Here is a 26,413-nt window from a genome sequence, read left to right on the forward strand (position 1 = left end):
TCTGATTGATTCCCCAAGTGGCTGCAACAGCCAGGCCTAGGCCAGGCCAAAGTCAGGAGTCTGGAACTCCATCTGGGTCTCCCACATGGGAGACCTTCTTCCACTGCTTCCCCAGATGCATTAGCAGGGAGCTGGATCAGAAGTGGCAGAGCCAGGACTTGAACTGGCTGGGCCGTATTTTTTTTTTTACTTGTCAGATGGATAAAGCATTGTCTGGAGTCATTGCCAATTCTAACAGGCTGTGATCCCCTAAGAAGCAACTGTTTCAGGTCAGGAGTAATGAATGCAGTGCAAGTCATTTTTCATGTGGCTGGGAAGTTGTCTTGAATGTTTTGAGCGAGAGGTAGCACTGTAGAAACACTGCTACGTCTCCTAAAGCAAGACTCTTTTCCATTGCACTGGAAAATGCATGTTATGTGAAAACTATGCATGGATTCCAAAAAGCTTTCTGCACTAAGATACTCAAGATTCCATTTTTTTCCCATGAACTTTGTGCAATAGCTTTGTACACGTCCCACTTCAGATTCTCATGTGAACTCTTCGGTAGCTTGCGTTAGCTGAGACACGAAGAAATAGTATCTGGGAGACACAGCTAAGTCTGTAACTAGAGGTTTCTTTTTTTAATTAAAAACAAATTTTTAAAGATCTTATTTATTTGAGAGGTAAAGTTACAGACAGTGAGAGGGAGAGACAGCGAGAAAGGTCTTCCTTCCGTTGGTTCACTCCCCAAATGGCCACAATTGCTGGAGCTGTGCTGATCCAAAGCCAGGAGCCCGGTGCTTCTTCATGGTCTCCCATGTGGGGGCAGGGGCCCAAGGACTTGGGCCATCTTCTACTGTTTTCCTGGACTGGAAGAGGAGCAGCCGGAACTAGAGCCGGCACCCATATGGGATGCCAGTGCCTACTGTGCCACGGTGCTGGCCCCAACTAAAGTTTTCTTATAAGTGCATTTATTTATTTATTAAAAAGATTTATTTATTCAATTGAAAGGCAGAGTTACAGAGAGGCAGACTCAGAGAGAGAGAGAGAGAGAGAGGGAGGTCTTCCATCTGCTGACTCACTCCCCAGATGGCTGCAATGGCCGGAGCTGTGCCGATCTGAAGCCAGGAGCCAGGAGCTTCTTCTGGGTCCCCCATGTGGGTGCAGGGGCCCAAGGGCTTTGGGCCATCTTCTACTGATTTCCCAGGCACATTATCAGGGAGCTGGATTGGAAGTAGAATAGTGGAGACTCAAACTGGTGCTAACATGGGATGCCAGCATTACAGGTGGTGGCTTAACCCACAGTGCCACAACGCCAGCCCCAACACAATGAATTTCTTATATCTTTCAATTGGAATCTCCAATTATTTCATTTTTTAAAAACTTTTTTCCATTTATTTTTAGTTTTATTAGAAGGGCTGAGAGACACAGAGATCTTCCATCCACTGGTTTACTCCTCAAGCGCCTGCAACAGCTAGGGCTAGGACAGGTTGGAGCCAGGGACCTGGAACTCCATCTGGGTCTCCCATATGGATGGCAGGGGCCCACGCACCTGAGTCACCACCTGTTGCGCCCCCCCCCCCCCCGCCATGCATTAGCAGGAAGCTGGAATCAGAAGCAGAGCCTAACTTGAACCCAGGCACTCCAAAATGGGATGCAGGTATCCCAGAGCCTCATCCACTGCATCTCTCCCTTGGACTCTCCAATTGCTAACATTTACCTTGTTTGCTTACATATCTCTCTTAAATCGCATATTATATATATGTTATCATTACCATTATTTCTGATGAATCCTTTGAGAGTAAATTGCAGACCTCATGACTCTAAATACTTCAGTACATGTGGACATTCTCTCATGTAACCCAAAAACAAAAAAAAAAAATTTTTTTTTTTGACAGGCAGAGTGGACAGAGAGAGAGAGAGAGAGAGACAGAGAGAAAGGTCTTCCTTTTGCCGTTGGTTCACCCTCTAATGGCCGCTGCGGCCGGCGCATCTTGCTGATCCGAAGGCAGGAGCCAGGTGCTTCTCCTGGTCTCCCATGCGGGTGCAGGGCCCAAGGACTTGGGCCATCCTCCACTGCCTTCCCGGGCCACAGCAGAGAGCTGGCCTGGAAGAGAGGAAACCGGGATAGAATCCGGTGCCCCAACCGGGGCTAGAACCCAGTGTGCCGGCACCGCAAGGCGGAGGATTAGCCTGTTAAGCCACGGCGCCGGCCCAAAACCAAAATTTAAATTCAGGAAACTTGGTACATGATCTCACATATAGTCCACATTAACATCTCACAAATTGCTCCAATCATTTCCTTTACAGCAATGTCATTTTTTTCCCATGTGGGCTTCCATCATCTAGAACCCACTTGGCATTCTATTGTCTTGGTTTCTGTATTTCTTCGATCTGGGACAGTTTCACAGCTTTTTGTTGTCATTCACGATGTTGATGCTTTTACAAGTGTACGGGACCAGTTGTTCTGGAGAAATATGCTTGGGTCAGGTTTGGTCTGACGACGACATGACCCCACGGTTAGGCTCAGGTTATGCATTTGGGGGCAGGAAGACCACACAGCGATGGGGGGTACTTTCCGAGGCATCCCCATGGAAGTGGAAAGCAAAGGGGAGGCGTGTGCATTCCAGCTCCTTGGCTGAGCAGGGGACAGCCAAGCTCCTGTGCAGCGCTGCCATGTTTTCCCATTGGAATGAGCAAATCTGCCTGAGTTTTCAAGCAAGAAGTCCAAGTTTGGGCAAGTTTATTTCGCAGGCGCACTTGAAAGGGCCAGTGGCACACTTGGCCTTGGCGTGCTCCAGGGTGGGGGTTTGAAAAATGGGGTTCTGGCTCTGGGCTTTGCAGCACAGAGCAGCCCTCTGTCTTTGCTCACGAGGACAAAGAATTCCGTGCAGGAATGCCTGCCATGGGCCGAGAATGCCATGTGCTGTTTACCAGCCTCTGAACTGCCCTTGGCGTCGGGCAGCCTCAAGTGCTTTCTAAGACTGAGCGCTCCTAGCAGGAAACCTGCACCGGCCACAGCAGATGTGTAGGGAGCAATCTGCTGGGGAGGGCGCTTTCACTTCCCCTTAATACCTCTGTTATTTTCTAATACAACTTGAGGCCTGGCTCTGCCAGAAATGCTTCCCAGTAGCAGGGCCAGGGGTGGGAAAGGGTTATGGGTGATGAACCCGCTTTGTCTTTGGACGGGGTGTTCTAGCCCACGAAGTACTTTATGTCCTGAGATTGTACCCTGGGTTCTCAGCTCCACCCAGGCAAGGGGGCAGTGAGGCTCACGCTACAGACCAGAAAGGTGAGGCTGGGAGAAGAGAAGTGATTTTTCTCAACTCAGAGAGCTAGGAAGAGATGGCCCTGGCAAGGTTTCAGATCAGGAAATAAATAAATAAATATTTATTCATTTGAAAGTCAGAGTTACAGAGAGAGAAGGAGAGGCAGAGAGAGAGAGAGAGAGAGAGAGAGAGAGAGAGAGAGAGAGAGTCTTCCATCCGCTGGTTCACTCCCCAGTTGGCTGCAATGTCTAGGGCAGTGCTGATATAAAGCCAGGAGCCAGGAGCTTCTTCTGGATCTCCCATGCGGGTTCAGGAGCCCAAGGACTCGGGCCAGAGAGCTGGATCAGAAGCGGAACAGCCAGGACTAGAACCAGCGCCCATTTGGGATGCCAGCACTGCAGGAGGCAGCTTTACCTGCTACACCACAGCGCAGCCCCTCAGATCAAGAAATAACACATACACACACACAGATACACACACACAATTTTTTTTCCCCTTTCCATGTTGCTATTGATGTTTTCCTGAGGAAGGTGGAATTTTTTTCCTTGGGGAGGTTTTTAGGAAATGGGAAGTTTTGTGAATTTTTTAGGGTCTTGGATGTTTTTATCATCACTGAAACGAGTTATTAAGCAGTTTGTTTAAAATTTATTTTATTTGAAAGGTAGAGTTACAGAGAGAGAGAAGGAGACAGAGATCTTCTAGCTGCTGGTTCGCTGCCCAAATGGTCGCAAAGGCCAGTGTTGGGTCAGGCCAAAGCCAGGAGTATCTTCTGGGTCTCCCTTGTGGGTGCAGGGGCTCAAGCACTTGGACCATCTGCTGCTTTTCCCAGGCACATTAGCAAAGAGCTGGATGGCAAGTGGAGCAGCTGGGATTCGAACCAGAACCCACATGGGATGCTTGCATAGCAGGCGGTGGCTTCCCCAGCTACATGGCGTACGCCCCTATGTGCAAAGCATTTGCTTCAGCCAGCTGCTGTCTATTAGGGAAATGATAACAGCAGTAACAGGTGTCAGTTCTGCACCTGAGCCAAACCCTCTGTGCCTCAGTTTCTTGATCTATCAGAGGGATGAGCTGGTACCTCTCTCACAGAATGGCTGTGAGGATGATGTAAACGGCCATACATGATGTGCTTAGCACGTGGTAGATATTCTAAGTGCTACGGATTCCTGTACTCCTATATATTAACTTTGGGTTATGCGATGTGTGCCTCATCTCTTGATTTCCACAACAACCCCATGAGGTGGGTATTATTTTTCTTTTAGTAGGCAAAGTAGCGGAGGCTCAGAGAAGCTAAGCAGTATGGGTAGGGCCACACAGCACTCACGCTGGGGTCTGATCCGACTGAGAAGCGTGCATTCTGCTTGCTCCCCTACCAGGAAGGCTCGTAGCAGTGCACAACTTTGCAAGGTCTGGGGCGGAGGGTGGGGTAGGGCATTCCCAGCAGAGGGACAGCAGGAGTGAGAGTGTGGAAGTCAAGAGCCAGGGCGGGCTGGCCGGAGCAAGAGACGAAGGGAGGGTGTGGTGCGTGTGTCTGTATCCGGAGAGAGGCTCTGGATGCAGGCGGCGGCAGCTTCCAGGTCCACCCTGTCCCTCACACCTGTTGGCCCACTGTGCGCGGGGCAGGTGGGCTCCAGATCTCCCACAGAGGGAAGGTTTGGGGGCTGCCAGCTCCTCCTGCCCGGTACCGCCCCGGTCCTTCCACGGAGACAAACAAGGGGTAGATTACAACCAAGCGTGTTTTCTACTCGGCCCGCCCACTAGATCCCAAGGCCAGGGGCCGGCTGGGGAAAGGCCGCACCGCCGGGAGCTCAGGCCGGGACCGCAGTGCGGCCGGCGGGGGCGCTGTGGGGGGCGAGGGTCTGGAGACGCCAGGAGGACTTGCGGGTAGAGCAGGGCTGTCCGCAGCCGTGACCTGTTCCCCTCGCCTCTCCCCACCTGCCGGCCCCGCTGGCTCCGGGCGGAGGCGGATTGGAGCCTGACGCGGACGCAGGATCTCGGCTTCCTGGGCGGGAGGGAGCCGCCCCGCACCCCCTACCCGGGCGCCCCGCCTCGGGGAGGAGCCCGGGCCGCACAGCCCAGGGTGCAGGCGAGAAGGCCCGGGTGGGGAGGCGCGGCAGGAACAGGGCGTGGAGGGAGCAGGGTGGCGCCCAGGGGGACCATGGGGGGACGTTAGCCCCGCTCCCCATCTGCGTGTCTCCCTGGCGCCCTCAGTCAGTTTCACAAGCTAACTAAAGCAGCGTGCTTGCAACATCTGCGGCGACCAGAAGCGGGCGACGCCCTTGAGCCCCGCGCGCTCGCCCCTCGCCGCCGCGCCCTGCCCTACCCACCGGTCAATGCCCAGGCCGCATCTCCGGCCTCGGCCCGTTGCCAGGCAGTTTTATCCGCTGGGGGTGGCTGGGAGCCCCGTGCCTTGCTGCGCACCCAGCGGGACTGGGCTGGGGAGGAGGAGGGAGCCGGCGGGGTGGGGGTGGGGGGCGGGGACGGGGCTGGAGGGGGCCGAGGTCACACTTCCCAAGGCCTGGCTGTTGGAGGTCACCCCTTATCCTGGTGAGCCCCCAAGCCCCAGACGCCAAGCCTTTCCCTCTATTCAGACTTTGCTCAAACCACAGACTTGTACCCCAACAGACTCCTCTCGTGGACAGTGTCGGGGTTGCACGTGTTCAACACTTCTGAACGCTCGAGCTTAGAAGGGGGCTTTGGGCCGGGAGGCGGGGGTCCCTCCTGGTGGTTATTTCGGGCCAGCTCAGGGTGTTCTGGACAGGAGAGCCTTTTGGCAAAGCCTCACGGCGTGGGTAGAGGCACAGCCTGCTTTGTTCACCCGGGAGCTTGACGCAGCCCCGGGTGCCGACCCACAAGCAAGCACCCACCACGCGGTCCCCGCCTCGCTAGGGGTGGCCTCGCCTTCCCACCCCTCCTGCAGCTCAGCGGAAGGGGAGGGTTTTTGACAGCCTCAGGCCCGTGCGTGTCTGGAGTTTCACCTGGGCGTGTGGTCACCGCCAGGGCCCATAGCTGCCAGCTGGGCCTCCGAGGGCCGGCGTGGGGCGGGCTGGCACGCGAGCAGGCAGGGGGCGAGCAATGACAGGGCATTTTCTATTTGTAAGGCTGCAAGTCTGGCTCACAACTTGAATTTCAAGTGGGCCCTTCAGGCAGATAGGGAAGTCAGGTGCAGTCGGCGCGGATTGTCTAAATTCCTAGAAAATAAATTCTAGGAATTTAACTGTCTGCGGGAGGGAAGAGTGCCAGGTGGGAAAAGTTGGAGGCCTGCCAGGAAGGGGCTGGCTTTTTGCTCTTTTCACTCTACTTGAACACCGTGTTTTTCCGTAAATGACTTGTCTCTTGAATTCTAAGAGATAAATTCAAGCTTTCAGCCAAGGATTTTTTTTTTTAACTGGGCTGCAGTACTCTTATGGTGGAAAACCACTCCCTCTAAATTCTGTTTGTGGTGACTGCTCTTTGTCTGAAGTAATTGTCTCTAAAAATGGGAAGTTACACATTACTGTTTATCAGAAGGAAAAACACCTTGGATTGATCGAATTCTTGCTCCTGCACAGTGGTTCCAGGCCTTGCCAACAACCCAGGTAGAAGGCCCGCCTGCCAGTTCTGGAAACACTCCCTGGCCTTGTTTCAGAATTTCCAGAGGAAAAGGTTGGATCGTGTGTGTGTGTGTGTGTGTGTGCACGTGCGTGTTCCCCTGCCATGCTCCTTTATGTAATTGTGCAGAAGCTTTGATAGGCCTCTGCTGGTAGCAGAAATAAGGGCTAGTGAACCCACAGGAGGTGGGGCCTGTCCCCCGGACCCCCAGTCCGCAGTGGCTTAGAATGTCAGTGGTTTTGTATTTATGGGCAGTTGCTTCCCTCTCACTAAATAAGGAGACTTAAAAGTTGTCCAGGGGCCAGCGGCGCGGCTCAACAGGCTAATCCTCCGCCTTGTGGCGCCGGCACACCAGGTTCTAGTCCCGGTCGGGGCACCGATCCTGTCCCGGTTGCCCCTCTTCCAGGCCAGCTCTCTGCTGTGGCCAGGGAGTGCAGTGGAGGATGGCCCAAGTCCTTGGGCCCTGCACCCCATGGGAGACCAGGAGAAGCACCTGGCTCCTGCCATTGGATCAGCGCGGTGCGCCGGCCGCAGCGCGCCTACCGCGGCGGCCATTGGAGGGTGAACCAACGGCAAAAAGGAAGACCTTTCTCTCTGTCTCTCTCTCACTGTCCACTCTGCCTGTCAAAAAAAAAAAAAAAGTTGTCCAGGAACACTTTATTAAGACGGCCTGGGCATACCGGGTAAAGCTGCCATCTGCAGTGCCGGCATCCCATATGGACGCTGCTCCTCTTCCGATCCAACTCTCTGCTGTGGCCTGGGAAAGCAGTGGAGGATGGCCCAAGTCCTTGGGCCCCTGCACTTGCGTGGGAGACCTGGAAGAAGCTCCTGGCTCCTGGCTTCGGATCAGCACAGCTCTGGCCATTGGTGGCCATCTGGGGAGTGAACCAGCAGAAGGAAGACCTCTCTCTCTCTCTCTGCCTCTCCTCTCTTTGTGTAACTCTGCCTTTCAAATAAACAATCTTTAAAAAAAAAAAAAAAGATGGCCTATGCCACTTATAGGGTCACCCAGGTCACCCAGGGCAGTGAAGGTTGTGGGGGCGGCTCTGAGTGCTGCAGGTCTCAGCGGCGCCTAGGGGGTAGGCATGTTCACCCTGCTCTGCTCCTAGTGAGCCTCTGCAGCCGCACTCAGCTATTCCCAGCAAGCACTCTGCACTCCTTTTTTTTTTTTTTTAAAGATTTATTTATTTATTTGAAAGGCAGAGATAGAGAAGGAGAGAGACAGGGAGAGACAGGGAGGGAGAGGTCTTCCATCTACTGGTTCACTCTTCAAATGGCTGCAACTGCCAGGGTTGGGCCAGGATGAAGCCAGCAGCTGGGAGCTTCTTCCGGGTCTCCCACATGGGTGCCGGGGCCCAAGCACTTGGGCCATCTTCTGCTGCTTTTCCAGGTGCATCAGCAGGGAGCTGGATTGGAAGTGGAGCAGCCGGGACTTGAACCCACCCACTGAGGCTGAGACTTAACCTTCTATGCCGCAGCACCAGCCCTGCCTTCCTAGCTTTCTCCCCACCCCTTCTGCAGCTACTTCATGTGTTTGTGTTGCTTAGCATGTTCTTGTTCTCAGCGCTATTCCTGTTAAACCTTCAGAGACCGATTGCTTGTCAGTCTGCGCCCCCATCAGACTGTCGGCTCTGAAAGGGAAGAAACACAGTTTGTGTGTCCACCATTAATTCTTCGTCACAAGGCCAGGCACCTGTCATGTGGTAGAAACTTGATAAGCCACCAGATCTCTATCTTGCAACTTTTTTTTTGAAAGAAGATTTACTTATTTATTTGAAAAGCAGACTTAGAGAGAGAGAGAGAGAGAGAGAGAGAGAAATATCTTTGATCACCAGTTCACTCCCCAAATGGCTACAACAGCCAGGGCTGGTCCAGGCCAAAGCCAGGAGCCAGAATCTTCATCTGGGTCTTCCATGTGGGTGGCAGGAGCCCAAGCCATCACTGCTGCTTTCCCAGGCATAGTAGCAGGGAGCTGGGTCAGAAGTGGAGCAGCCAGGACTTGAACTGGTGCTCATATAGGATTCCGGTATCACAGGTGGTGGCTTAACCTGCTGTACCACAACACCAACTGCCTTACAACTTTCTACACTTCCCTGGGCACCATGTGGCCTGATCTCCCTTCTGCCACCATTGCTGCCAGCTCCTTGGTCTCTGAGGCACTTGTCTTTTATTTAGGGTAAAAACAAACACAAGTAAACGCTAAACAATAAAGGCAACAAAACAAACATCTGATACTGCTGCAGTTTCCTGTGCCGGCTGCTTTCCTTGCACCATTGACGGGTCCGCCTTCAGCTACAGTGAGGATAGAGAGTTTGCAGCCGGCCGATCGGCAGACTCTTCAAATCCACTCCATTCCTGCACCAGGACCGCTCTGTTGGGGTGGAAAAGGAGGTAAACCAAAAGCATGGAGATTCAAGAGGTGGGACCAGCAGTGGCTTTGAGGGGGTGCTGCTCGTGGAAGAAAGCTGGGGTGTGGAGGAGGAAGGGGAGGAGGAAGTGCCCCAGATCTGGTCAGCCAGCCCCGAACAGGTGGGCAACTTCTGAACCGTCACTCGTGGCTTAAGTCTGGTCAGCATGATGTTGATTATTCTCTCATCCATTTATTGTTTTTATTACTTAAAAAAACCACATCTTTCTGAAGAGTGAAGCTGGCCTGACCTCATTAAGAGAGTTCAGCAAACAAAGCACCTTCATTTGTTCTCCCTCCCTCTCTCCCTCCCTTCCTGGTGAAGTTTTTGGCCCAGATAGCCCAAACAGGGCATGGAGAGACGAGTTTTCCACCCAAAGCAAAGTGGGACCGGCCTTGTCTTTACGGCAGCTACACTGCCCCTGCCCTCTGCCTGCCCCGTGGTCCTCCAAGCCTAGCAGACACAGGCCGGTGTCCCCTGTGTGTTGGCACAGTGTCCACCTCCAGCTGTCAAGAGAGAAATAGGGGCTGGCACTGTGGTGCAGCAGGTTAAACTGCTTCCTGCAGGGCGAGCATCCCATATGAGTGTCAGTTCGAGTCCCGGTTCCTCCACTTCCAATCCAGTTCCCTGCTAAAGTGCCTGGGAAAGCAGTGGAAGATGCCCAAGTGTTTGGGTCCCTGTGCACATGCGGGAGATATAGATGAGGCTCCTTGGCTTCGGTGTGAAAAACAAAAAGAAAAGCAGCTTTTGGGGCTGACATTGTGGCATAGCAGGTAAAACTGCCTCCTGCAGTACCGGCATCCCATATGGGCTCAGGTTCGAGTCCTGGCCGCTCCATTTCCAATCCAGCTCTCTGCTATGGCCTGGGAAAGCAGTAGAAGATGGCCCAAGTCCTTGAGCCCCTGCACCCGCATGGGAGACCCAGAAGAAGCTCCTGGCTCCTGGCTTCGGATCAGCACAGCTCTGGCCATTGCGGCTAATTGGGGAGTGAACCATTGGATGGAAGACCTCTCTCTCTGTCTGCCTCTCCTCTCTCTGTGTAACTCTGACTTTCAAGTAAATAAAAATAAATAAATAAATAATAATAATAATAATAAAAACACAGAGAAACAGCCTGATGATCTGTTTCTCTGGGGCAGTGTTCCCAGCTCCATGCCACCTTGTTCCAGTCTCAGCTACTACTGGTTCCTCATCCACAGACAGCTAAACCTTCCCAGCCAAAAGTGAGATGAAAGGATTGTGTACTATGTGAACAGATGAGTCACACAGGCTCTCCCAGTTCATTTTCCTAGCTCAAAATTGAAAAGAAATGACATTGAGGAAGTTCCTTTTAGCTTGATTTCCAGGATAGTCATCCTGGCTTGGCAGGTTGCACCCTCTTGTATGTTACAAATCACTGAGGCCATTCACAGCGGCCGGCTGCACTCCGGATGGCTCAGTGTTAGGCCCTCTGAGAGACAGCACGTAGGTTTGCAAGAAACAGGTTCAAACCTGACCGGTCGTGAACAAAGCCGGTCTCCTTTAGCAAACAGGAATCTCCGCGCCAATCACATTACTTCGGCCTTCCAGCACTCGTGTGAACTAGAATTGTGGGGAAGCTGGCTGGGCTGGGCTCGGCTCAGGTGGGGCAGCCAGGAGCCTGTAAGGTGTGATTTGAAGGCCTCAGGGAAGGCAGCCCCAGCCTGAAATATCTCCCTTACTGGCTTGTCAAGGATGTCTATAATTTCACTATTACTGAGTCATTCCTTTGTGTTTACCGTGGCCCTCTCCTTGCTTTCGTCTGTGAGGGCAGGATGGTCCGGGCTACAGGATCCTTTTAACCCTCTCATTGTAAATCATGTGTCTACAATTAAGCTATGTTTAATCTCTTAGGTGAGCCACAAATTCAGTTCCACTTTTCCATGTCAGGCCTCTCATGATTCCTTTCACCTACCCTACCCTCTATTCTGTTCAGTTTAAACAGGAAGCCGAGCTGCAAGCCAGGTGGCCTGGTGCAGGCGTCAGAGGAGCAAAGGAAGGAGAGGAGGGGGCTGTGAGGACCAGCAGGGGCTTGCAAAGGCCAGGCCTTGGTCTGGTGCCCGGTGGTGCATCTGGGAGACTTTCGTTCCTCCTCTGGCCCAGGTGGGACTCAGGCTCTTTTTCTGTCTGCCCACAATCCTTCCACTTGCTCACTTCCCTTCACCACACAGGAAGGGAACTCTCATTGGGGACCTGCAGGAGCAGAGCTTGGCCACACCCTTTCCCTCTGGTTCTCTCTCAGTCCCAGCAGGAGCCCGGAGCTGCTCAGCTGCCAGGTGTCTCTGCTTGTGCAATGGATTGGAGTGGACATGGAGACTGATCAGTGAGGGCTAAGCACATGCCAAGGGCCTGCACCAAAGCCTTAACCCCTCCATCCTTTCCTCTTTTCTTGGCATAGAAGATGTGACCAGAGCTCCTCTGTGTCACGCCCTTGCTTTCTGGCATGAACTCCACAAAGGCAGGGATTACTGATTTTTTTTTTTTCTTTTTGACAGGCAGAGTGGACAGTGAGAGAGAGAGACAGAGAGAAAGGTCTTCCTTTAGCCGTTGGTTCACCCTCCAATGGCCGCCGCGGTAGCGCGCTGCGGCCGGCACACCGCGCTGTTCCGATGGCAGGAGCCAGGTGCTTCTCCTGGTCTCCCATGGGGTGCAGAGCCCAAGCACTTGGGCCATCCTCCACTGCACTCCCTGGCCACAGCAGAGAGCTGGCCTGGAAGAGGGGCAACCGGGACAGGATCGGTGCCCCGACCGGGACTAGAACCCGGTGTGCCGGCGCTGCAAGGCGGAGGATTAGCCTGTTGAGCCACGGCGCCGGCCGGGATTACTGATTTTTAAAGATTTATTTATTTGAAATTAGAGTTATGGGGTGGTGGGAGAGAGAGAGAGAGAGAGAGAGAGAGAGAGAGAGAGATCTTCTAACCACTGGTTTACTCCCCAAATTGCCACAATGGCCAGGACTGGCCAGACTGAAGTCAGGAGCCAGGAGCTTCTTCCAGGTCTCCCATGTGGGTGCAGGGGCCAAGCACTTGGGCCATCTTCTTCTGCTTTCCTAGGGAGATTAGCAGAGAGTTGGATCAGAAGTGAGGAAGCCAGACTCGAACCAGTGTCTATATGGGATACCAGCGTTGGAAGTTTTGGGTCTCAGCTTAACCAGCTGCACCACACGGTGCCAGCCCCTAAAGGCAGGGATTTAAAAGTACATCTTTGGAGTCTAGAACAGTGCTTGGGTGTAGCCAGTGCTCAAGAAATATTTGTTGCTTGTACCTCCTCTTGTGGAAGCTGGTAAAGGACTTTCAGCCATGATGAGCACTTGGTTAGGCAGGTGGGTAATTTTAGAACTAGCATGTATGCAGATTTCATTGTTATTTATTTTAGAAGCAGAACTACAGCAGTCTCATTCACCGGTTTATTCTCCAAATACTTGCAATGACTGGGGCTGGGCCAGGCTGAAGCTGGAAGCTGGGAACAAAATCCAGGTATCCCACATGGATGGCAAGAAGCGTCACTTGACTTGCCTTCCAGGGGCTGCGTCAGCAGGAAGCTAGAGTTAGGAGCCGAAGCCAGGCACTCTGCTATGGGATGCAGACGCCCTAACCAGAGTCTTGACAACTAGGCTAATCATCTGCTTCCCTAAGAGATTTAATTAAAATATTTATTGGAGCTGGGATTATGGTGTAGCAGGTTAGGATGCTGCTTGTGATGCTGGTATTCCACATCGGAGTGCTGGTTCAACGTCTTGGCTGCTCTGCTTTGGGTCCAGCTCCCTGCTAATGTGCCTGTGAAGGCAGCAAAGATGGCTCAAGTGCTTGGGCCCCTGCAACCCATATGGGAGACCTGGATGGAGTTCCTGGCTCCTGGCTTCAGCCTGGCCCAACCCTGGCCATTGCAGTCATTTGGGGAGTAAACTAGTGGGTGGAAGATTCTCTCTCTCTCTCTCTCTCTTTCTCTCTCAGTCTCTCTCTCTCTCTCTGCCTTTCAAATAAGTAAATAAATATTTTTAGGGATACCTGGAGGAAACTGCTGGCTCCTGACTCCAGCATGGCCCAGTCTTGGTTGTTGCCGTCCATTTTGGAAGTGAATCAGCAGATGAGAAATCTCTGTCTCTTCTCTCTCTGCCTTTCAAATAAATACATCTTTAAAAATTTATTTTCATTTTATTTGAGAGAGACAGAGAAAGAGAGAGAGAGAGAGAGAGAGAGAGAGAGAGATCATCCACTGATTCACTAGTCAAATGCTCACAGCAGCTGGGGCTGGGCCAGGCTGAAGCCAGGAGCCTAGAATTCAATCTGGGTCTCCCATATGGGTGGTAGGGACCCAACTATTTGAGCTGTGATCTGTTGCTTCTTGAGGTCTACGTTAGCATGAAGCTGGAATCAGAAGCAGAGCTGGGACACAAATCCAGGAACTCCACTATGGGATGTGACCATCCTAAGCCACATCGTAACCACTACACCAAATGCTCAATCCATCTGATTTAATTTTTAATTACACTACGTAGTGATTAATTTCTGTAAGATATTCACACAGTGCAAAGGAAGTTCCCTTTGTCCCTAGCTCAACTGCGCTCCTCCTTAGTGACAGTCATTGCCATCTTCTCGGCGTGTGCCCTGCAGACTCTGCTCCTGAGCATTTAGGCACCCATGTGTTCACATCCACGGCTATAATTTGGTGGGTTAAAAAGATGAGAAATCAGATAGAGCTGCATTGTGACTTGCCTTGACCCTACCCCCTTAACAATGTGTTTGGAGTTGTTGTGGATCGGTAAATGCAGATCTGTGCCATTCTTTTACAGTGTTGTGAAATGCGATTTGGGAATTCCTCTATTGATGAACCTGTGAGTCATTTCCAGTGAAAATAGACGTGCTTGCACTTCCACTTTGAGCACATGGGATACTGAGAGATGGAAATCCTGTGTGTTAAGTGTAGGAACCCACGCGTTTAACATTTTAGTAGGCACTTCCCAATGGCCCTCCCAAAAGACTGTGTGCCTGAGTATTCCCTCTTCTGGATAGAAAGTCCCTGTTTCCTCCATACCCGTGTTAGTTTACTGGTCTCTTGTTTACCAGTCTCTGTGCCTCATCGTCAGAATAGAAATTTCAGTTCTCTTTTAGCCAGGAAACTGTGAGTGATTTGCATTAGTAAGACGATCACATGCTCAGTAATGATACTCTGTAACTCTGCATCTTCTGTTACTTAGTAACTGTTTTATATGGCCTGAGCCAGCTCTCTACAGACCTCTTGATAGGAGTGGTTAAGTATCAGTTTTCTCTACACTTTTCACCATGAGATTTAGAAGTGAAAATACCAAGTCTGGGGCTTTCGAGTGCTATAGGGGAATGACCTCCTATTTCACCTGCTTATCTTCTGTTTTCTGGAGTGGCTCCAGGGAATTCTTCAGTGTCACAACCTGCTCTGCCACCACCTCCTTTCCTGCCACACAGTGGCCCTGTGTGGGAGTGACAGTGCCTCTGGGCCTCTCCCTTGATCAACTCAGATCCACCAGCAGAGGTGGCTGGTCCTGTCCTTTGCTTGGTTTTGATATCAGGCCCTTTTTTTTTTTGCACCTTTCATGGTACCTAAGAAACAACACCACAGGCTGGATCCTGCCTTATCCTTTCCACGCTCATGTGACGTTCTTCATGGAGAGGTGCATTTTATGTATTTTTAAAAAAAATGTTTATTTTCATCTACTTGAAAGATAGAGTGATAGAGACAGAGAGAGAGATATTCCAACTATTGTTTCATTTCCCAAATGCCCTCAGTGCCTGGGGCTGAGCCACTCTGAAGCCAGGAGCCGAGAACTCAATGTGGGTCTCCCATGTGGGTAGCAGAGATCGAATCACCTGTGCTATTACCTGCTGTCTCCCAGGGTACACACCAGCAGGAAGCTGGAATTGGGAACAGAGTGAGGTCTCGAACCCAGGAACTCTGATTTTGGGTTGCAAACATCCAAAGTGGGTATCTTAACTGCTGTGTCAAATGCCTGCCCTTCATTGTTTTGTTTAATAAACTGAACAGAAACCGAGTTCATTTTCTATTCCTTTATTTAGTCCAGCTACTATGGAGTCTTTGTTTTGCTGGCTTTAGTAATATTACAGTTATTTCTAGCACACTCTATTTTGAACACAACTTACACCAACAGGGCATTGGGAGCTAAGCTATGTGTTAGCTAAGAACCGTTCTTTCTTCAGGACAGCTTCTTACCTTGACCATACTGGTAACTTGGCTTGAACATTTCCCCTTCTTTTATGTTTTCCAATATATGCTATGAAACACCAATGGATGGGCTAGCAGCTCAGGGTGTGGATTCGTGGACCGGATGGCCTGGGTTCCAACCCCAGCTCTCCCACTTTACAGGTTTATGATCTTGGTACTTAAGCTCTCTTCTGTAAAGTTTAAGTTTCCTTTTCTGGCAAGTGAGGTACTAATAGCACCAAACTCCAGAGCTGCTGCAAGGAGCTGTGAGTGAAAACTGTTTGGCACGTGGTAAGTGCTGGTGTGTTTGCTGTCATTTGGCTGCTGTTTCTGAGTAGAAAAAAGATTCCTTTCTTCTGTGATTATTTGGGTTGTTCTAAATTTCATTTTGTAACTGAACACTAAGCAAATTGAAATAAAAGGAAGAGGCATCAAACGCTTTATTACTCAGTCAAATGCTTTCTGGGAAGTGAAAGATTTTTTTTAAAAGATTTATTTATTTATTTGAAAGGCAGAGTTACGGAGAGGCAGAGGCAGAGGGGAAAGATCTTCCATCTGCTGGTTCACTCCTCAAATGGCTGCAATGGCCAGAGCTGAGCCCATCCAGAGACAGGAGCCAGGAGCCTCCTCTGGGTCTCCCACATGGGTGTAGGGGCTCAACCACTTGGGCCATCTGCCACTGCTTTCCCAGGCGCATTAGCAGGAAGCTGGATCAGAAGTGGAGCAGCCGGGACTTGAACCGGCACTCATACGGGACGCCGGTGGTGCAGGCGGTGGCTTAAACCACTATGCCACAGTGCCAGGCCCTCCCTGAATATTTTCTATCTGCAGTTGGTTGGCTCCCTGGGTGCAGAACTCCAGATATGGAAGGCTGGACTGTAGGAGTACCCTGGTCCTATAGCAAAACTCTCCATTCTTACTCCCCATTCATGTGACTGCCTGTCACTCCTCAGTAGTGCTGCACTCTCTCTGCTGTCACTGCAGGATTCCTGAGGACAAGCACAGGCGTTGTCTCTGAATGGGAATCTCTGGACTTTGACAGATTGATGCCTGTCAGGTGCTTCCTTGGGTTTCCACTGTCCTCGCTTTCACAGCCAGAGCTTCCAGCCCAGGGTGGAGCGTGGGCTGGGTCGGGTGTTGGAGGTGATGGTGGCATCTACTTATGTAGTAGGCATTTGAGAAATGTTAATTGATTAGATAATTTGATGAGTGACCTGCCGATAATCTTGATCCCTGTTGTTAGAGCACATCACAGCCATCAGCCCTGGAATGCAAGGACCAGAATAAACCCAAGGAAGCCACCACCTGTGCAGGGACAATTTCAGCCTCCGCCCCAAATCAGGTGAGAGAAGGTGGTGGGGACTGACCACCTTCATTATCGTAATGATACCCTCTCTGCAGAGATAAGGTTCAGGAGCACTGGGCGGGGGAAGTCACATGGGGACGAAGCTGGCTCAGCACCCTACGAGCCTAAAGTTCAGTCCTCCTACCTTCCTTTCAGCTTTTTGAAGAGCTTGGAGGAGATGCGCTTACTACGGTGGAAGGGCGTCTTACTGCTGCAGCTGGATTCCCAGGGTCTCTCCACATGCAGCACTGCCTGCAGCAGCCACACATGCTTTTGGGGCAGCATCTGTTACACTCAGAGGCCAGGGTGGGGCAGAGCCAAAGACTGAGAATTACAGTGTTAGATGCTACTGCTGGTTGAAGGTCAGCCAGAGAGTAGGATATATATATGTACACATATATATATATAATTAAAAAAATTTATTTACTTAAAGGCAGAATGACAGAGAGGGAGAGACAGAGAGATCTTCCATCTGCTGGTTCACTCCTCAGATGGCCACAATAGCCAGTGTTGGGCCAGGCCGAAGCCAGGAGCTTCTTCCAGATCTCCCACGTGTGTGCAGGTGCCCGAGTACTTGGGGCATCTTCTGCTGCCTTTCCCAGGCCATTAGCAGGGAGCTGGATTGGAAGTGGCACAGCCAGGCCATGAATCGGCACCCACATGCGATGCTGGCATCGCAGGTGGTGGCTTTACAGGCCACAACGCCAGCCCCACTTCTGCCTTTACAGAGCTCCTCCCTCCAGCCTGGTCCGGCCTGCGCGTCTGCTTCCTTCTGGAATGCTTGTCCTACTTGAAAGGGTGGCCCATTTGCATTGTTGCCTCTTCCTCTTCTTCCATTCACTCCAGTGCCCCACCCTTCGGCTCCACCCCCTGCACTGGAAACTGCTCTTGTTTATTGCACTTCATTCTGCCTAGGGCCCTCTGGGTTCCCAGAGTCTGCTCTGCGTGCTTGCTGACTGCATGGCTTTGTCTCCACGTCTGTAGCGTTAGGACGATTTTGCCTTCCCTGGCTGCCAGGCCCTCTGTGGGCCCCTGTCTTCTCATGAAGTGCAGAATTGTCCTGAGGGTTTTATTTTTATTTTAAAAGATTAATTATATGAAAGAGAGAGAGAGAGAGAGAGAGAGAGAAAGAGAGAAGTATCTTCCACCTGCTGGTTCACTCCCCATGTGGCCACGATGGGCAGGGCTATGCCAGGCTGAGGCCAAGAGTCCAGAGATTCTTCCAGGTCTCCTACATGGGTGCAGGGGCCCAAGAACTTGGGCCATCTTCTGCTGCTTTCCCAGGCCATTAGCAGGGAGCTGGATCAGAAGTGGAGCAGCTGGGTCTTGAACCAGCGCCAGTATGGGGTGCCTGTGTCACCCAGCGGTTTTTTCTTACACAGTTGACTTCAACAGTGTCTGGGGATTTACAAGAGACTGATTTAAAGATTTCACCAATTTAAAGGTGATCCAGAGATGCATAGCGTCTGCTCATTGCCCAGACACGTCTTGAGCACTTATGAAGAGCTGGGTGCTGAAGGCAGCAGAACTGAAGCAGCCAGTAACAGGGATTCAGATCAAGGCTGCTGAGCTTGGAGGAACTTCTGTGTCTTTTCACCTTCGTATGCCTTGGCTGAAGCTACAGGAGGAAGCTTATAGCTACCCCAGTGGGAGAAACCTCTTCTCTTCTATCACAGATGTTTCCTTAGAAACCAGTGTGTACCTCCCTCCACGGTTATGGACATAGATGCTGAGTTTTGTGTAATGTCCCTTTGGTGGAATGCCAGAAATGAACCTTTTCTGCTGCTGCCCTTGGCCTCCAGCTCTCTCTAACGCAGCCTCGCAGGATCCTGCTGTTCCCTTCATAGCTGAAAACCCATTTGAGCAGAACGATGCTTGCATGATTTTCCCATGGTCAGCTGTTGTCAAAAGGAATCGTCTTGGTAAATAAGCAGAAAACCAGCCCGGTTCTCGTGGCTAGACCATGAGATACGAGTAGCAGAGCTTTGGAATCATGACATCTACTGGGCACACAGTGTCCTAGACGCCCAAGGGGGTGTTGAGGGGCAGAGTGCTGGAGCCGCGTGCAAAATCCGTAACCTCATAGCGTTGGGTGTCACGCTGTTCCCTGTGAGAGCCCTGCAACCCTGTGGTTAGGGACCCAGCCGTGGACCGGGGCTGCTTGGGTTTTAATCCCGTTTCTGCTGCTGTAACCCTCTTCATCTGAGAGAATAGGTGGATAAGCGCCCTTGCCATATGTGCAGTGCTGGGTGTTAGTTGGTGCAACATGTTAGTTGTTGTCATTATGATCCTGTATCCACTTCACTCCGGACAGGCCACCAAAGCTGTCAACAGATCTCCCCTGGTGTCTGTAGTCCACCGAGTTCTTGTTCCTGTCATTTCACCCCCTGTGCTTCTCTGATCACCTCATTGTCAGTCCTGCCCTCTTTCGTCGTGTTTTCCCATCTTCACTTTGAATCCTGAATCTCTCCATCTCCCCCAAACCAACGGTCCCCTGTTCTGCATTCTGATGCCCTCAGGGTAGAGTGGAGGCCGATATTCCGTGCTCATAGACAACCATGGGTAAACTCCAGGGTAAATTATTTCTGTTTGTACTTTAACATCTCTAAAACCTTACAGCATCTTGCCAGTGGAATAACCTGTGAATCTGTTTTGTTTTTTATTAAAAAAATTTACATGACAGAGAAAGAGTGCATCTGTCCACTGGTTCACTCCCCAAATGCTTGCAGTGGTCGGGGCTGGGCTGGGACCAAAGCCCTGAGCCAGGACCTCCATCCATGTGGGTGGCAGGATCCCCATTACTTAATCCACCCATCCTGCTTCCCAGGGTCTGCGTTAACAGGAAGTAAGGAGTCAGGAGCTGGAGCCAGGAACTGAGCCTGGGTACTCTGATGTAGGATGTGGGCATCCAAACTGGTAGCCTGAATGTCCCCCTCCCCCATCTATTAAAAAAATGATGGTAAAATACACACACCATAAACTATCGTTTCTTTAAGATTTATTCATTTATTTGAAAGGCAGAGAGTTACAGAGAGGCAGAGGCAGAGGCAGAGAGAGAGAAATACATCTTCTGTCCATTGGTTCACTCCCCAAATGGCCACAATAGTCGGAGCTGGGCTGATCTGAAGCCAGGAGCTTCTTCCAGGTCCCTCATGCAGGTGCAGGGGCCCAAGAACTTGGGCCATCTTCTACTGCTTTCCCAGGCCATAGCAGAGAGCTGGCTCGGAAGCAGAGCAACCAGGATGAACTGGCACCCATATGGGATGCTGGCACTGCAGATGGTGGCTTTACCCACTACGCCACAGCGCTGGCCCCAACTTTATCATTTCAACTTTTTTTTTTTTTTTTGGTTTACAGTTTCAGTGGGGTTAACTAATTCACACTGTTGTGCAGTCATCATCACTGTCTCTTGATCTCCAGAACTTTCTTCATCTTCCAAACAGAAATTTTTGTAACTACTAAAAAATAATTCCCCAATTCCTTCTCCCCAGCCCCTGACAACCATGGTCTATTTTCTAATTCTGAATTTGATGACTCTAGTGCCTTATTGAAGTGGAATCACTCAATATTTTTCCTTTTGTGTCTGCTTACTTTACTGGACATAATATCTTTAAGGCTCATCCATGTTGTGGCCTGGGTTGGAATTTTATTTCTCTTTGAGACTGAATAACACTTCATTGCATGGATATGTGCCTTTTCTTCATCCATTAATCTGCGGTCGGTGATTTCCGTTGTGTCTGTTTTTGGCTGTTATGCTCATCGCTGTATATGAATCTCTCAGAGTCCCTGCCTTGAATTCTTTTGTGTATCTACCCAGAAGTGAAATTGCTGGATCATATGGTCCATCTCTTACTCAAGGTGGAGTTTACTTATTTATTTTTAAAGATTTATTTTATTTGAAAGGCAGAGTTACAGAGAGAGAGACAGAGAGAGAGAGAGAGAGAGAGAGAGAGAGAGAGAGAAGATATTTTCTATCTGATGATTCACTCTCCAAATGGCTGCAATGGCCAGGGCTGGGCCAGGCTGGGTCAGGAGCCAGGAGCTTCATCCAGATCTCCCATGTGGGTGCAGGAGTCCAAGTACTGAGACCATCTTCCACTGCTTTCCCAGATGCATTAGCGAGGAGCTGGATGAGAAGTAGAGCAGCTGGAACTTGACTTGGAGCCTTAGGGGATGCTGGCACTGACGGTGGTGGCTTTACCCAGAACGCCACAGTGCCACCCCCACAAGGTGGACTTTGTAAACCGGGAAAGGAATTTGAGCACTTGGGAAAATTATCTCCCCCTACCCTTACTCCTCTGTTGGTGTTTCCCAAAGACTTCATTGTTATTGGTTGCAGAGGGGAAAGTGGTTGCCAGAGTGAGTTTTTTGGGAAATAAAAAGTATGGAAATAAAAAGCCGGGAAACAATTTGCAAAGAGGCAGAAATTTTTATTTGACAGAAAAGAAACTTTTATTTGATTGGCAAGCGACAGAGAAAGCGTCTGGTCCGAGAGGAGAGCAGGCGGAGTGCCGGAGTGGGACACTGGCTTTGAGGAAGTGGGCGGGGTTTTTAAGGCATTCCTGTTGTTTTCATGGGGCATGCTGTGGGTTGCCCATTGGATGGGGGTTTCACATACGTATGTTGATTGGCTTGGGGCTCATGGAGATAGCGGGGGTCTCCTGGAGACAGCCTGTCTCCCCCTTAGGGGCTCAGCCCCTTCCCCTGCCAGCTCTGGGTGATAGATTGCACCCACCCTGAAGGAATGATTTAAAGCTGCAAGGTCACACGTGCAGCACAAGAAGCTATTAGTGGGGGAGATGCCAAGCTGGTCTGGAGACAGGCTTTCCAGGCACAGCTGACAGCCTGCTTGTGAAGGACATTCCACCTGAATCTGTGGGCTCCACAGACCCCCCAGCCCCACTGGCCGGCCTCAATTATCTCAAAAAATGTCGTTATGGGGCTGGCATTGTGGCACAGTGGGTTAAGCCACTGCTTGCAATGCTGGCGTCCCATATTGGAGCAGCAGATTCAAGTCCTGAGTCAGCTCCCTGCTAGTGCACCTGGGAAAGCACAGGAAGATGGCCCGAGTACTTGGGCTCCTGCCACCTATGTGGGAGACCAGATGGAGTTCTGGGCTCCTGGCTTCATCCTGTACCAACCCCAGCCATTCTGACCATTTGAAGAGTGAACCGGTGGATGGAAGATCTCTCTTTCTGTCTCCCCCTCCTTTCTGTCACTCTGCTTTCAAACAAAATATCTTTAAAATATATCAGGTTGTTTAGGTTAAAACTCTGAAATTATTTTGGACTCCTTTTATTCTTTTGCATCTGATATTCAGTCCATTAACAAGTCCCAGCGTATGTATCTGGAATCCAATCACTTCTCCCCATTTCCACTGTTCCTGCCCTAATCTGAGCTATCACTTGTCTCTTGTTTGGATCATGCTTGTTGCTTCCTAACTGGTCTCTCTGTCTTCTACCTCGAGCCTTTCTGGGCCCCTGGTCTCAGAACAGGAACAAGCTTGATCCCTTTTAAAGATTAGTCATTGTCATTCCTCACTCGTGACCTTCCGTGGCTTCGTGTCCTGCTCCAAGGCGTAGCTCGGGTGCTCACAGCGAGCTGAGGCTTCTGCATCGTCCGAACCTCGCTGACTTCTGACCCCATCTCCCCCTCCTGCACTGAGCTCTGGCCACAAAGGCCTCCTTGGAGTTCTTGGTTGGGCAGCCAAGCTACCACCGCACGCTTTGGCACTGGCTGGGAGCTATGCCCGGAATGTTCTTCCCCTTGACACGTCCTTCCGCCTAACACCACCTCCCCAGAGGGGCCTCCTCTGACACCTCCCTCCCTCCCCTCCTGCAGGCACCACCCATGTGTTCTACTCTGTAGAAAGTCCCTGTGTATGGTTCCCTCTCTGATGGGTGTTAACTCCTGAACTCACTCACTTCTTTCTCCCTTGCTAGAATGTAAGCTCTCTGATGCCAGGGGCTTTGCTTTCTTTCCTGCTGTAGCCTTTTTAGGTCTCAGTTCCTTGTTAGGCCTTGTTAGGCCTTGGCTCTGCCACCCATTTGGGCAGAAATGTCCACCTGGATGTGGGGAAAGCCCGGGGTAAGAGGATTCACAGAGACTGCAATGACCGGGGTCTGCTCAAGGCTCACGGACCCCCACGGCTTTGTCTGAGGAGTCTGCAAAATCTCACCCCCATCCCTCCCACTCCCCTGCCTTGATTTCTCCTCGTACTTTTTTCCTGTGCATTTATGGGAACCCTACTTTTATAGGTTTTGGTTATTTTTTATTTTTATTTTTGGCAGGCAGAGTGGACAGTGAGAGAGAGAGAGAGACAGAGAGAAAGGTCTTCCTTTACCGTTGGTTCACCCTCCAATGGCCGCTGCGGCCAGGGTGCTGTGGCCAGTGCTCCGCGCTGATCCGAAGCCAGGAGCCAGGTGCTTCTCCTGGTCTCCCATGGGGTGTAGGGTCCAAGCACTTGGGCCATCCTCCACTGCACTCCCTGGCCACAGCAGAGAGCTGGTCTGGAAGAGGGGCAACCGGGACAGAATCCGGCGCCCCAACTGGGACTAGAACCTGGTGTGCCGGCGCCGCAGGCGGAGGAGTAGCCTAATAAGCCACGGCGCCGGCCTGGTTATTTCTTATTATTCTCTCTCTCTCTCAAATAAAAAATAGTGTTGTTGTTGTTGTTTTTAACAAAGTACATTCCCTGAGGAGCGGACTTCTGTTGTCCCCAGTGCTTTAGAGAAGCATCTGTCATTTGGTGCACACCAGATGCGCACCTGCTGAGTGGGCGCAGGGTTTGAGCACATCTCTGCTGCAGTCCCGTGTGGAATTTACTCTTTGTGGTTTACTCCATGACAGCATGCAGTGAATGTTATCATTGACTTTATTATCATTGGCGTTATATAGTGGCTGGAGGAATGGAGGCTTCACCACATTAGGTAATTTGTTAGTGCCAGAGCCGGGATTCAAACTCAGGTCAGTCAAACATCTTGTTGTACTCCTCAGCTTTGGTATCAACCAGCCAGGTGGGCTTCAGGATCAAATGCATTAAGGGACAGTGGGTTATCCTGTGGCTCTGCTTTCTAATCCCTTATTTTCTTTTTAAAGATTTATTTAGTTATTTCAAAGGCAGAGAATGAGAGAGAGAGGGAGAGGGAGTGAGATAGAGAGAATTGATTGTCTATCAATGGGCTCACTCCCTAAATAGCCTCATCATTTGGGCCAGGCCAAAGCCAGGAACCAGGGGCTTCATCTGAGTCTCCCACGTGGGTGCAGGGGCCCAGGCACTTGGGCCATCCTCTGCTTCTTTCCCAGGTGCATTAGCAGGGAGCTGGATGGGAAGTGGAGCATCTAGGACTTGAACTGGCACCCATGTGGGATGTTGGCCCTGCAGGTGGCGGCTTAACCCACTGTGCAACAAAGCCGGCCCCTTATCCCTTCTTTCTAACACTGCTCTGTGCATCCTCTGCTTGTTCTGGCTGTGCAGAGCACACTCTCTGCCGATCCTCTGGGCACAGGGCAGACTTGCAGAACTGGGCGACATTCCGGATCCTCCAATCCCCTTCTGTCTAAAGCTGAAGAGGAGGAGGGCTGAGGAAGTTGAGTGACCCTGACCCTGGCATCATCCTGGGCGCTGAACTGATTGACTCAGGAGCCTGCAGCACCCTCAGGTAAACGGAAAGGCTCAGGCCAGCCCCACGTGATGCCATCACCCTCATGTGGGCACTGAGCCCTGAGGGTGCGGGGTCTCCAGTGACTTGGGTGCTGCTCACTTTCAGGGGTTGCAGATGCTGGCTGAGGTCCCTGCTTCTGAGTAGGTCCCTCTCCAAGCAACTCTTCTTGGTATGAAAACCATGTCTTTGAAAATGTCATTTTTTTGGTGTTCAAGTGCACCAAGAGGGTGAGTGTCAGGACCACTCGGTGGGTATAGCCTTGCCATGTCGTGTTCCTAGAGCTCTGTCCCCACCTCTTCCTTCTTGGTCTCTCAGGTGTTAAATGCGACCAGGAGGAAGCAGAGCAGGTTCTCCCAGCTGTGTTCTGCACTGCGGGAATGAGGACAATTGCAGGGTCACGAATAAGCTGTTGCTTGTTGCTGGGACGTTGGCCAATAGCATGCTCTTGCTCCCCTTTTTTGCACATGAAACTGCAGTGAACAGTACGGATGTGCTTGGATGGTGTGGTTCCAATCACGAGGGGTACTGGTGTGGGGCACTGGTGTTTGGGTGACATGGCCAGATTAAAGTCAGCCCTAATCCTTATCCTTGTCCTTATCTTTATCCTCCCCTCCCCTCCCCTCCCCTCTTTCTTTCTTCCTTTGTCTTCCTTCCTTTCTTTCTTTTCTTTTTTCTTTCTTTCTTTCTTTCTTTCTTTCTTTCTTTCTTTCTTTCTTTCTTTCTTTCTTTCTTTCTGATTTAAAAAAAAATTTTATTTGAGAGGTAGAGTTACAGACAGAGACAGAAAAAGACAGAGAGAAAGGACTTCCATCCACTGGTTCATTCCTCAAATGGCTGCAACAGCCAGAGCAGCGCCGATCTGAAGCCAGGAGCCAGGAGCTTCTTCCAGGTCTTCCATGGGGGTGCAGGGGCCCAAGGACTTGGGCCGTCCTCTACTGCTTTCCCAGGCTATCACAGAGAGCTGGATCGGAAGAGGATCAGCTAGGACTAGAACTGGCGCCCATATGGGATGTTGGCACCACATGCAGAGGCTTAGCTCACTATGCCACAATGCTGGCCCCTTGTGTAGTTTCTATGTGTCAGGTGTGACACACATGACTTATGTGACTTAGTTAATTTAATCTTCACCATAACTCTATGGGGCAGGTACAACTATATCCCAGTTTTGAGGTGGAGGAAGCTGAGGTACAGAAAGATTCATTAGTCCAAAGTCATGGAGAATTAACTGGTAAGGGCACAGCCAGGGTTTGAATACAAACTTGCTGTTTCCAGAGTCCCTTCTTTCTCTCTTTTTTAAAAGATTTATTCATTTATTTATTTATCTGAAAGACAGAGTTAGAGAGAGAGGGAGACTGACTTTCCATTTGCTGGTTCACTCCCCAAAATGCTAGAAAAAGCCTGGGCTGGGCCAGACCAAAGCCACAGGCCTGGAACTCCATCTGGGTCTTCCGCGTGGGTGCAGGGCCCCAAGCACTTGGGCCGTCTTCCACTGCTCTCCTAGGCACATTAGCAGGGAGCTGGATGGAAAGTGGAGCCCTGAGGATTCAAACCAGTGCCCATATGGGATAACGGGGTTGCAAGTGGTGGCTTAACCTGTTGTGCCACAATGCCGGCCCCAGAGTCCTTTCTATATAAGAGTACATCCTGTGGCTGCGATGAAGGCTTTTTAGAGGAGAGACTCGAGCTGACCCTTCAAGGCCAGGTCCCAAGCAGGGGGACAATCCGGGTGACAGTCCAGGGATGGTGTGAGCACAGTAGACCCAACAGGGAAGGAGAAGCTGACCTTACCTGGCAAAGGTCATGCTTTGAGGAGCAGTGGGGAGGATGGTGGGGCGGAAGGCGGGGACAGATTATACAAACTCTTAACATCGAGGCAGAGGGGTTAGACTTGATCCAGAGCAGACGCCCTTTGACAGGTGTTGAAGGGTGGCTTGCTAGAAGCCG

The 26,413-nt window shown here is 51.0% G+C and overlaps 1 protein-coding gene across 3 annotated transcripts in view; it reads left to right on the forward strand.

Moving 5' to 3' along the window:
• AHNAK (AHNAK nucleoprotein) overlaps positions 1-26,413 on the forward strand; it is a 97,493-nt gene that overhangs the window by 34,094 nt on the left and 36,986 nt on the right. For all 3 annotated transcript variants that reach the window (XM_062196007.1, XM_062196006.1, XM_062196008.1), the window contains exon 5: positions 16,704-16,802. In XM_062196007.1, coding sequence (XP_062051991.1) covers positions 16,704-16,802 — 99 coding nt within the window. The remainder of the gene's footprint in view (positions 1-16,703; positions 16,803-26,413) is intronic.

The sequence above is a fragment of the Lepus europaeus genome, chromosome 7 (genome assembly GCF_033115175.1).
Source record: "Lepus europaeus isolate LE1 chromosome 7, mLepTim1.pri, whole genome shotgun sequence".
NCBI lineage: Eukaryota > Metazoa > Chordata > Mammalia > Lagomorpha > Leporidae > Lepus > Lepus europaeus.